General features: G+C 36.9%; 1 protein-coding gene across 1 annotated transcript in view; it reads right to left on the bottom strand.

Moving 5' to 3' along the window:
• Nucleotides 1-7,605: 7,605 nt before the first annotated feature.
• The window catches only part of LOC100371615 (uncharacterized), a 50,168-nt gene continuing 43,935 nt past the window's right edge, over nt 7,606-13,838 (bottom strand). Inside the window, exons 11-16 of the mRNA XM_085507102.1 lie at nt 12,897-13,086; nt 12,299-12,471; nt 12,008-12,215; nt 10,793-11,033; nt 9,930-10,090; nt 7,606-7,956 (exon numbers count right to left, since the gene is read on the bottom strand). Of these exons, the coding sequence (XP_085363228.1) occupies nt 7,673-7,956; nt 9,930-10,090; nt 10,793-11,033; nt 12,008-12,215; nt 12,299-12,471; nt 12,897-13,086 (1,257 nt within the window). The 3' untranslated portion in view covers nt 7,606-7,672. The remainder of the gene's footprint in view (nt 7,957-9,929; nt 10,091-10,792; nt 11,034-12,007; nt 12,216-12,298; nt 12,472-12,896; nt 13,087-13,838) is intronic.

Genomic DNA, 13,838 nt, shown 5'->3' on the forward strand with positions numbered 1-13,838 from the left:
TAATATATTTTTTAATTGTCCGGTTGCTGAGTTAATATCTATGTTATTCGCACTGTAATTCAAAAAATTCAATAGTACTTTGGTTTTGTAACTGTTTCTGATATTTATCTTTTGAGTCCTCATTCCAGATGTATTTTGGAGGAAGAGGGGTAAGTTTGTCGATTTTTTTTCTTATTTTTTACATGATTTACTAATAACGAAAAGCTGACAGGGCAATGATCTGACAAATAACTGACCTCATTTACTTTAAAACATTCTATTTGTTTATGGCATTCTACTGAGCTCATACAATAATCTACCGTACTTGAACCCACAGTCAGCTGGCGCACACGTGATAATAAAATAAATACGATACTAGTATTTACTATATGGGGCCGCCATCTTGAATGACGCATAAAACTAAATAAGAGACAAGTTGTGAAACGCGTTTTTCAGATTCCTACAAATCAGGACAAAAATACCAATCTTTCACAAAAATACGGTCCGTTGGGGTTATATTAAGCCAACCGATAACAAAATTCGGCCGAATTCGTCGTTTTTGTGTGGAAAAATCCCTTGCATACGAACACCTAATTACGCGAAGAACATAGAACACTAAGCCGGGGTATTTGAAACTAAAAATTGGCATTCCAGCACAGCAGCCAATCAGCGACGGCCTAACGCTTAGATGACAATTTCGGTTTCAAATACCCCGGCTTAGTGTTCTATGTTCTACCGTATTTTTGTGAAAGATTGGTATTTTTGTCCTGATTTGTAGGAATCTGAAAAACGCGTTTCACAACTTGTCTCTTATTTAGTTTTATGCGTCATTCAAGATGGCGGCCCCCATATAGTAAATATCGCATTTATTTTATTATCACGTGTGCGCCAGCTGACTGTGCTTGAACCCATTGGGTGATGGTAAGTATAGTTGCCAATTGAATCACCTATTGTTCTACCATTATTAATTATGATGTTATTATTTAAGCAGATCTCTATTAATTGTTTTCCAAATTTGTTAGAAACTTTATCTTGTGTGAACTGATCTGGTGTATAATTATCTGGCACTGGTATATGAAAGTTATCATCGAATGAAACATAAGCTACTAGGTTTCCTGTACGGCTATTGAAATCCCCCATAATTATAACCTACCCCTGTTGGGAGAATCTTGTAATTTCTTTATCTAGTATGTCAAAGTAATCGTGATCCAAATGATACACAGAGTTTGCAGGAGGAATATAAATACATCTCAAATAAATATTAAATTGCAGGGGAAAAACTCTTTGTGTAGCTTACACCATAAGAAATCATTAATTTCAGAATTAATTTTACTTAAACCGGCTTTCAATTCATTTTTAAATATTAAAGCCACACCCCCTGAATCCCTTTTCTATCAGATCTAAAATAACTGTATATATCGATATCTAATACATGACTACTACTACTAACACCTAACCAAGTTTCTTGTAAACATAAAATGTCAAATCTTTTCAAAATTGATAAAAAATCGACTTCTTCAGTCTTGTCACCTAACCCATGAATGTTCTAACTACCAACTGTAAGATTGGAACTGCTAATTGGTAGAGTTTTTATTTTCATGCCCATTGTAAATACATAGGGTTGTAGACCGAAACACAAAACAAATAAATTAGCATAACATTTTTTTTTCTTTGTAAATGTACCTCCCAAGTCTAACTTGTTATGGTGCTTCTGGGTGCCTGCAGGCTGACACCCTTTCTGCACCAAGTACAAGTTGCTATGTTTACCAAGAACCTATTGTGTTTTCTACCAAGTTCAAATCAGTATGCAAAGGTCATCTGCCCCTCCCTAAGGGGTGACTCAATATCTAGGCTAATTTCACCAGGGAGTCCAGAAAGTAAACATACTTAGCATACTTTTGCAGTGTACAGCATTATTTGCCTTTTGCAACTGAAGGATATACACAGCTTTTTGCTGCTCCTACTAGAGATTTTTCCAGCACTGTGCAGACTGAGTAAATTGTACTTGGACCATGGGCAAACATAGTAAGTACTACTTGAGTTGTCTTCAGTACAAATAAGTTGAACTTGGGTTGTCTGCACTACAAATAAGTTGAACTTGGGTTGTCGTCACTACAAATAAGTTGAACTTGGGTTGTCTGCACTACAAATAAGTTGAACTTGGGTTGTCTGCACTACAAATAAGTTGAATTTGGGTTGTCTCCACTACAAATAAGTTGAACTTGGGTTGTCTCCACTACAAATAAGTTGAACTTGGGTTGTCTCCACTACAAATAAATTCAACTTGGATGGTCAAAAAAACTGATTGAGTTAGACTTGGGTGATTCTATACTACAAGTAAATTGAACGTAGACAATCAAGAAACTGAGCAAGTTACACTTGGGCTTGTGCAAATAGAAATGAAGCAACCTTTGTTTTCATGAAAGAAGGCAGTTGAACTTGGTTGTTTGCTTTGCAAATAAACAACCATATTATATAACATGGGTGACCATGAAAGCTAACTACATGTACTAGGCTATTCCTAAATTACATATGAATACTGTATATGACTTGCCTCCACAACATTTCCTGTAAATCAGATTATCATACTACATTTGATAAAATCAATGAGTAAATGAATTGATTTCATACTTTGGAATTATGGGCTAATAGTCTTCATTTGTTACTGTCATTGCAGTGCATGGTTCTACAGATTGTTACTCTTGCAAGAAACATGACTCTCCAAGATATAGCTTCATTGAATATAACTGAACAAGAACATGATCTCATTACAGAATCGTCTAAGAATAGATCTGGCAAAGTGAGGGTGAAGAAGCATCATTTGCCAACTGAATCGAAGGAGAGGGTACAAAATGATCAGCTAGGAGATAACCAAGTTATTCCTATGGACACTACTAGTGATACTAGTGTCCCCAGTCATGTAGGTTCTCATTCTCGTAAGCGCAGACAGCGCTCAAAACATCATAAGATCAGTTATGCAGACAGTGATAGTGATACATGTGATCCCCATTCTGCACAAACCACTAAACGCAGAAAACGGCCAAGACATCATAAAAAGAGACAGGGTCATGGGAGTACTAGTAATGTGACTGGTGAAAGGGACAATGAGACAATTGAGACTGAGGAGAACCAGGGTGGTAATGGTATTGAGAACCTAGTTGGTGATCATAATAAGGACCAGGGTGATGGCAATGATGATCAGGGTGATGGCAATAAAAATCAGCATGGTTATGGCAATAAGGATCATGATGATGGTAATGCGGATCAGGGTGATGGCAATGAGGATCAGGGTGATGGCAATGACAACCAGGATGGTAATGGCAATGAGGACCAGGGTGATGACAATGAAAACCAGGATGGTGATGACAATGAAGATCAGGATGATGGCAATGAAAACCAGGATGGTGATGGCAATGAAGATCAGGATGATGGCAATGAAAACCAGGATGGTGATGGCAATGAAAACCAGGATGGTGATGGCAATGAAGATCAGGGTGATGACAATGAAAATCAGTATGATGGTAATGAAAACCAGGATGGTGATGGTAATGAAAATGAGGATGGTGATGGCAATGATCAAGGTGATGGCAATGACGATCAGGATGATGGAAATGATGATGGCAGAGAGAATCAGGGTGGTGATGAAAGTGACCTTTATAGTAGTGATGATGATGGTGAAAATGGGGTAGTACCTCCTAATCTTGACAGTGGCATGGACACTACATCAGGTGAAGAGATGGACTCTGATGATGATGACAGGAACAGCACACATCATCGCATTCATGCTCACACACAAATAGAAACAACCTGGCCAAGTGACTCAGAGTATATTGAACCTACATGTGTTTCTAATGATGAAGATGATGACAATGTTGCTGATAGTGATGGTTGAACTCCGACACTCCGAAGACATGTTGTTGAAGAGTTCACAGGTGAACATCCTGGTCCCAATGTGAACAAAGCAGACATACCTACACCAATAAGTGCTTTTGAAAAAATATTTCCTAAATCGCTTGTGACAAAACTCAGAAGAGAGACTAATGCTTATGCAAAATATATAAAAAGAAACAAAGGAGCGGACAAGTACTTGGCTAAAATCAAAGATGATGATGAGATGGCAGCATTTCTAGGCATCATGATAATTATGGGTGTTGATCCAAAAGGGGAACTGAATGACTATTGGTCAACAAATACTGCTTTAAGAAATGAAAAAATTTCAGGTGTAATGAGCCGTAATAGGTTTCAAAAAATATTGCAATATTTTCATGTCAATGATGCAAGAAATGATCCAGCTAATATAAGTAATCCTGCTGAGAGAGCTACAGAGAGAAGACATAGACCAATGTATAAAGTTGCACCAATACTGAAAACTGTAATACATCAATCGCAACAGATGTATAATCTTCATTGTGAGGTGGCAATAGACGAAGCCATCATTGGGTATAAAGGAAGATATAATGGAATTCCAACTGTGTTCATCCAGGGAAAACCCAGAGCCAAAGGGTTCAAAGTATATGTTTTGGCAGATAGTCATTCAAATTACGTGGCTAATCTCAAATTTATGACTAGTACTGGAAGTCATGAAGAGGATATGCGAAACGTTTCCAAAACTGCTGCCTTATGCGAGAATTTAATCCAGCCATTCACTGGATTACATCATGTTCTCTACACAGATAGTTATTATACCAGCATTGAGATGGCCAGTAGGCTCCTGGACTATCACCATACCTATGTTGTTGGAAGTATGCGCCAAGATAGAAGGGGATTCCCAAATGCCCTTCGCACAAATCCCAGAAGAAACCCAGCAAGTGACAAAGTCAAAAACCTATGCAGAGGGCAGTTTGCTGCAAGACAGAAAGACGATCATGTTGTTGTCTCTTATAAAGATTCAAAATTATTAAATCTGCTTTCTACATGCCGAGAAGGATTTAGATTCAATGATGGAAGGATCAACAGATTCATCAAGTCACCCACAACCCATCGAAAATCTGTCTACAGCCTTCCAGCTCCTGATATTGTAGGTGATTACAATAAATACATGGGTGGAGTGGATCGTGCTAATCAAATACGATCTTATTTCACTTCCCAACGTCAGGCCCACAAATGGTGGAAGTATGTCTTCTTCTACTTATTAGATACTGCCATTTGCAACAGCTACATTATCTACAAAGAAGTAGTTGATGAGAAGAAAACGCATAAAGCATTCCAAGTAGAAGTTGGTTGTGCTATGATCGGTGGCTTTTGCTCAAGAAAACAGAGAGTGACGACTGCTGAACCAGTTCTCAATACATACAAAATCACCACCTGGTTAAAGGAGAGGGCAGAGGTGCTAGTTGTAGAATGTGCATTAAGATAGGAAGGAAAACTCAGAAGGGCCACTACGTGTACAGCGTCTACAAATGCAATGAATGTGGAATTTCCTTGTGTCGTGATTGCTTCCTTCCATATCACCATGAAATAACATGTAATGCAGGCAAAGGGCAGAAGGTGACACAAACAGAAGCAACTGATCAAGCAGAAGCAAGGTGGCTGTGGGAACACAGACGAGATGCAGGAAGACAACAAAGCAGAAGAACCCCTGCAATTGCAAGAGGTGGATCAAGAGGAAGACAAAGAGGTGGACAAAGAGGAAGAGGAAATCGTGGAAAATAAAGACTAGTTGTTATATAGTGTGGGCCCCAGGGTTTGGTGGTTTATGTAGTGGTATAGTATAGTATAAGTATATAACTGTTCAATGCATAGATGCATGTAAGTGACATATATACTGTATTTCACAGGATTAGTACAAAGAAGATAAAAGATTTATAATAAGCTTTGTTGTCAACTGAAGTTCTTCTTTGCACTCCAGGTAACCAGACTTTCCATAGTCTGATTGCTGGAAATAATGTGGAGCCAAGTATAATTTAGTTGTAGTCAATAGACCCCAAGTTCAATTTAGTTGTAGTCACTGTCAGCCAAGTGTAATTTATCAGAACCCTAAGTTGAATTTATTTGTAGTGACCAACTCCCAAGTTAAATTTATTTGTAGTGACCAACTCCCAAGTTCAATTTATTTGTAGTGACCAACTCCCAAGTTCAATTTATTTGTAGTGACCAACACCCAAGTTGAATTCATTTGTAGTGACCAACACCCAAGTTCAATTCATTTGTAGTGACCAACACCCAAGTTCAATTCATTTGTAGTGACCAACACCCAAGTTCAATTCATTTGTAGTGACCAACACCCAAGTTCAATTTATTTGTAGTGACCAACACCCAAGTTCAATTCATTTGTAGTCAGCCTTATACCCAAGTACAACTTACTATGCACAGCATATGTATCACGTTACAGCAGATTTGATCTTTGCAACTGATTAACTTAGACTTGGTACATATTGGGTATTGCCTTGTGGGAGAAAGAGGAATAGACATAATCACTACGAATACCATACCAGACTTTTATGTACTTTGAATGTTACTGATACATGTATAAAATAAATTTAGGTTTTTCTGCTATGTTTTTTACATTACCATTCCTGTTGATACCGTGGTTGACTATGATATGGTTCCCATTTATACCAGCTATCCAGATACAAATGAGAATGTTTGTTATATTTATTGTCACTGTATCTATTTGGATACTGAATGTCATTGTAATGTTCACTAGAATATCGTCCAGCTTCTTCCTTTTGATTTAACCAAAGAGGGTATTGCTTGTATGATTCGTCATAAGGTCCACCCTGGTATTCACGTTGACTGTAGTGATGGTTTTGATTATTTTGATATCGACTATTGACGAAAGATTGGAAAACTTTATTTCCACGTCTGTTTTGCTGTTTTATAATAAAGTCATTTAGCGGCTTCTTGAATTAGCGAATCAGTTCTCTCGCTAAATTCGCGAAAAAGACATGTTTTACAGTATTTATATATATATATAATTCTAATCGTTATCTATGCGTTGTTAGACTGTGATTATTTGTTAGGAACAAGACGGACTGTACCGAAATGTGCAATTACTGCCGGGAAACAGAAATCTATATAGTGATTAATAATGATGTATGCAATTGAGATTAATCCACTTATTTGTCGTACTTGTCTTGCATTTCACTCTGATTGGCAACTTTCTGTCAGGTTGTGTACCAAAAAAGATCATTTCAATTTTACCATCATACTAAACCCTTTCCAGCAATATTCGACTTTTACCAACATACGTTTAGTATAAATGCAGAGTTTTAAACCAACATAAGGTACTCGTTTTCAAATTATAGGACTTGTTTCTAGAGAACGATTTGTATATCAATAATGTGTTTTATGCAGATATCATTAATATCAATTGCAAAGATTTACTAGAATTACTAGTAATAGCATGTGTCCCTTGAAACCATAACTATTTGACGTCACTTGGCTGGTGCCACATGACACCAAATTTTCGGCTATCAAGCTAAAGGTTCATACATATCACTTTCAATCTTTTGACTAGGTACTCTAATAAAGTCGTTTGTTTGTTATTTATTGGTTTTTGTTCGTTGACTTCTAAATGACATTAACGATATGTGATTTTATTTCGTATTGTGTATGTTAGTTCTACTTTACTGTGGGATTTTGTAAACACCATACAAAAACTACACTCCAAAATGAAAATATGAATTACTTTGTACATATTACAATTTCATAATTTATTTGAAACATCATATTTTGTTCCTGAACAAACAAATCACATTCCTAGCGGTGGTCCCCAACGATTTCCCCTTTGAGTGCACCCCAAACTAGCGTAGCTATGTCTACAGAATACAGCGTGGCTTTGGTACCCTCTCAGTCGTTCCAGCAATCTAAATACTATATCTGGTCTTTCATTGCTCATCTCGTGTTTTTCTTTCGTGTCCTCGCCGATGTGAAATAACCATACTAATCTACCACGCTTTGATTCTGGTGGTGGGATACGTTCTGCTCCAATTTGTGATTCAAGTTCGGGTGGCACGACATGCCCACCGTAGTAACCTGTAAATAAAAAAAGTGGAAATGCAGCCGTGTTCATTAAATAGAATATCGGAAATGCAACCGTGGCCAGTAAATAGAATAGCGGAAATGCTATAATGTTCAGTAAATAGAATAGTGGGCAGCCGTGCTCAGTAAATAGAATAGCGGAAATGCAACCGTGGCCAGTAAATAGAATAGCGGAAATACAGATCCGTGGCTAATGATGGCAAGCTGAATTTCTAATATATTCTAGAATCAAACATTTTGTTTTTTGGCGTAATTTATCATAATTTTAAGTTTAGCTGTGGTTCTCGAAGTTCTATCTGTGATGGCGACATCATCCTTTCAACAATATAATTTTGAAATGAACTTATTTTCGATTTAATTACTGTTCATTTTATTGTCGCGCTAGAGTCTGTGACCACGGGCCCAACGAAAATAATAATAGATCAAAGGCAAGTAGAATCTAGTCAAGTCAGGTATATTCCCACATTCGTTACACGAAAAAATATCGAAAATAAAACTAAAAAAAATTACTTAATTAAGCCCAAAAATCTATTGTAATAACTTATTGTGGCGGAATAATTTTAGTGAGTTCAATATCTATATGTGGTCAAGAACTTTTTACTGCAAAGATTTTCAAACCGAAAATTGAACTTAGAAGAGTTTTGCCTATTTTGAAATAGCACTCTATTCGCCAGCTTCTCAAGCGGCGACACGAAATTTTGCATGGGGGAGCATGCCCCCCTTAATAATTCTGAAATATAGACCCTCTGAAACGCTATTTCCTGCATTTTGCTGACACAAAATGTTTCAGCTTGATTTTGGAGGGCCGACGCCTCCAACACCACCCCGATATGTCCCCACTCCTGCCCCCCCCTCCCCCCGTGGCGCCGCCACTGGAAAATAGTGTTGATAGCTGGATGAGCTGGAGAGCGCATTGGTCGGTATATAACAAGTAAATGAAGTTGAATCGTTGAAATTTGAAACGACGTCAGCTGTATGTACGAGTTAGAAAGTTTCAACTCTACCCGGCGTGGCGGTGATACAGCTGATCTGATCTCAGTGCTGAACAACTTCCCTATATATACCCACACTGTCTATAAATAGACCATTACATCAGCATACATAATGAGTCTTGAACTTACTACCAATTTCTAGAATATTCCATTACCTTATATTGCCTCCTACAGTGTTCTATTACCTATTCAACCATTTTCTAAAAAATATAGAATATTCCACCCAGACACAGTACGGTTCTAGAACATTCTCAGTGACACGGAAGTGGTAAATAAGTCGTATGCGACAATAATAAATAATAAACGTGCGTACACGTACACCAGTTTCATGATTTTTGTCGCGCCGAGTATGCTAAAAGTGTTAATTTCCATTAATTAGTTATTATAATCCATTGGACTTGTAAACATAGCTATATTAAAATTATGTGTACATGTATATGAATCATGAAAACGCCACCAACGTCGATGGTTTATAAATAAAGTTATAGTCGACGATGCTCATGCTTCGTTATTTACATTCGTTATTTCGCATTTATTCAGCAATGAAATAGGAAATAAATGAATCTGTATTATTATTTATAAATAACTAGCTTACTTAAGCACAATGGTATTTATTTCTAAATAAAATAAAATAATATGACACACCTTTCTCATTATATATGCCACGCAATTGTTTGTGTATAATTCCCATGAATATAAATGAAGAAACTAATACAGTGATTATCAGATCAAATTATTTATAAACAAAACCAAAACGTTAACTGGTTATTTCTATATAACTGATTTAGAATAGTATTTATTATTGGCAAATAACCGCATTTAAAAAAATAATATAATATATTTAAATCAATTAAAATGCTTTATAAATAAATACACAAACGCATCCCATAGTCTCATGAAAAATACTGTTTTCCAAATTAGCAAAGAACAATGAATGTTGTACATTTTCAGTTAATGACGTCATGTCAAACTAACCTTCATTCGTCACAAGTTTCCAGTTACCCACAATAATAGCTGAATTGGTGGTGACGTCAAACATTCCATTTTTATACCAGGGTTCATGTCCTATATCACGCACTCCATGAGGAGGGGAGATTTGCACGAGAAGTTCTTTACGTGGTGTAGCACTACCTTTACTATAAAAATAATTAGTAAAAAATAAAAAGATGACATTGTATAATAAATTTGTTAATGCATCAGGTGAAAACATCTGTTGAAATATACAAACGATGTACGCAACGTGACGAGTTGCATCAAATCTAATCTTCGTCATCCAACTCAGGAGCCAATCAGAGACGGTCTTAAATTTAGATGATGACTTCGGTTTCAAAAAACCCGTGAAAGTGTTCTACGTGTAATTAGGTGTTCGTATGCAAGGAATTTTTCCACACAAAAATGACGAATTCGGCAGAATTCTGTTAGCAGTTAGCTTAATTTTGCTTAAAGGGGTCGTTTGGCTGTGAAAATATTTTTTTTTCTGATTTCTAAAAATCTGAAAAACGCGTTTTTCAACGTGTCTCTATTTAGTTTTAATTCGTATTCAAGATGGCGGCCCCCATATAGTAAATTATCAGTAGATTAATTGCATGCTAGCTGACTTAGACTTGTATACAGTCCCTTGTTTATTTTTTGTTTTTTTCACTAAAATAAAATGTTATGGGAGTGTATAAATGGTGAAAAACAACAAAGAATAAAAAAGGGGCTGTATGTAAGTCTGACTGTGATGAAGGATATGGCGAACGTACTGTAATATAGGGTGGGTCGTTAAAAAAATGCTGACTGTACGATCACCAAAACAGGAGTGTAAACAGACACACTATGAGCAAATGAGTAATAACCTTATAGTATCCCACATATTAACGCCATCGAGTTCAACATCATCAACTGTTCCACCAGCTAAATGCGTCAACGTAGGAAGCCAATCTGTCAAATGAATCATTTCGTTACTCGAACGCTGAGGTCGTTCTATCAATGGACTGGTGACGAAGGAAACAACTCTAATGCCTCCTTCGAACACACTGCCTTTCCCGCCACGTAAAGGCCAGTTCCGTCCTCCAGTAGGAAATTGAGCACCATTGTCTGCGAACGGATGTAATAAATGATTTTAATATATGTAGTTATAATGCATTGTACTGCTCGTTATTGAAACGCCGCATTTTCACTGGCCATCGGTACCACATGCAGATTTCGGATAACAGGGCTGTGTTTGAGGTACCACGGCTTCTCACGTCTGTATTCGTTAGCGAAGCACACACGGGGAGCAGGGATACGTTTCAGGCGAATGCACAAACGACTCGTCAACTTCAATAATTTTCCCATATTTTTATCGAATAGTTGAAACAACAAGCCCTGGGCAACAAGCCGATCGTTAATTATTTAGGTTAACTTGAATAAATATTTTATTTTCATCTGAAAATTTATCTATGTGCATTTGTTCGCAAAACGTTCCACGTGAACTTATATGCGAAATACAAGCGTTCTCGACGCGCTAACCACACTGTCTATTCCTTTTTCTCAAGCTATCGCTGGATGTTTATTCAATTTCCTAACAGCCCATGGTATTATAATTGAAATAAAGGACACTGGCCATTATTGTGTGATAACAGTGCTTAGATGAGGTGCGACTGCGTCTCGCCCATTATACAATAATGAATCCCCCATAGCGCCATATTGGACGAGGAGAAAGGCCTCAAGATAATGTGCGAGGCAAAGGCGAAGACGTTATCGCGTTTAGCTCCTGACTCCAAAACAATGCTGTGGACGATTCATTATCGTCTAAATAAAACACAATCAATTTTAGTTTAAAATTTAGTTAAATATAGGGACTTTTTAGGGAAATTAATTTACTTGCGAATAGGGATTTACATTATCCGAATAGGGATTTACATTATCGTGTGATAGTATAAAGCTAAGACGTCATAAAAACCTGATGGTGCTGATTTATAACACGCAATTCCGGCAATGTGTCGTCCTTTAATCCCGAAATTATCTTCCCGCTCGTATTGCTGCTCAGAACCTTGTACGATTCTATTTGCGTCCCGGCATTGACTTACCGGATACAAATATAAATACTGTGTTGTCCCACATTCCACGTTGTTTCAAAGCATTGGTCACATTTCCGATTCCTTCATCCATACAGGTTGCCATAGCAGCGTATTTTCGCCTGATATCATCTAGGGGCCGTTCGTACATGTTATAATACTTCTCAGGTACTTGCAATGGGCCGTGAACAGCTTGGTATGGTAAATACAGAAACATTGGCTGATGAAAGAGAAAAAGTAATTTTATTATTTTTATTACAAAATAAATCTGTGTCTTAATCTTTTTAAATTTTATTTGCTCACCTTACTAACATCGTGGTTTTCAATAATATTTAAAGCTTCATTTGTAAATATATGTGTAGAATATTGGCCATAATATTCTTGTGCAACGTCATCACGATTTCGCCACAAATCACGACACTCGCGGCCCGCTGGAGAAAAGTGTGTGTAATAATCTTCTGATGCCCCATGGTAACCTAGCAATAAGATAACACGATAAGATTATTTCACAGAAGAGAGCCACGGGCCGAAACGTCTGCCCTGGTCGAAACTCTCGCCCGAACCACCCAGGCCAAAACGTCCAGAGCCGAAACGTCCGTCCACCAGAATTTGTGCATGATATTTGACTCGTAGCTATTCGTTTTATTTTGTAACGTTCAATTTATATATATATAAATAAATTGAACGTCATTTATTCATTTAACCGACTGTACATACTGGTCATATAAATAAAATAAATCCCGAGTTGCAGTTGCCGGGCAACAATTATCCTACATACTATAATCATGCTATACCTACATACTATAATGTAATATCAATAATATCAACTCCCTGACCTGAAAGCTGACAAAATGTTAATTAATGTACTTACATCGTACTACGTATTAACATTGATACATACCGAAGAACGTGTCGAATCCTTTTGCATTTGGCAGACACTCCCATCTGATATTGCCGAGATGCCATTTACCAACCATATGGGTGGCATATCCATTCTCTTTTAACTTCATCGGTATCGTTATTGTATCAGGGTGCATACATAGTTGGGATCCCGACCCATCTGTGCACTTATAGTTGAATCCTGTGTGAATCTGGTTTATGGCACAAGAACATTTTGTGAGCCATTTGAATAAATAATAAATAAAGTTTGTGTAATGTAATACCGCCAACATTGCACCTGTTACAGTTTGTATAAATTACCTGATTAACAAACGTGGCGGTGTCGTGCGATAAAATTAGTGCGCACGCGCGCTATGATATGCTCAATTTATTATTGCCCTTTTAATTAATAATTATTTAGTACAAATAATAGTAAATAGTACTATACAAATACAAAATTATTTTGTTCCATAATTATGAGCACTATCTATGTAAGTGTGTTTGTTACACATTACTCATGACATTTATTTGAATATATAATATCTAATACAGACATTCACAATGCTGAGTCCATGTTTTTTATTTAATGCATCCTGTTGAATGACTTAATGTAATGTGCAGATCGCAAAATATATTTTTCAGTTCATACGCATCTCTCATTATATTATATATTTAGCAACATCCTACACACTAAACAATTACCTCGGGTCGGACAAGTCTATAGTGCTTATGCGTGAAGCCGAATACGGTTTCGTCGTTCCCATCTCAATGTATTCATATGGTTGACAAAATCAAAGCAAGCATAGACAGAACTCCTGAGTCTCGAGGAATATTTAAAATTAATTGAAAATGTAATATCTTTCAAGCAAGAAGGTTGGCAGCTGATATTAGTCTGTTAACGTGAACACAATGAGATCGAAAGAATTGAAATGTTTATAATACTAACACATGAATTTGAATTTAC

This window comes from Saccoglossus kowalevskii, chromosome 13, assembly GCF_978046115.1.
Source record: "Saccoglossus kowalevskii chromosome 13, keSacKowa6.1, whole genome shotgun sequence".
Lineage (NCBI taxonomy): Eukaryota > Metazoa > Hemichordata > Enteropneusta > Harrimaniidae > Saccoglossus > Saccoglossus kowalevskii.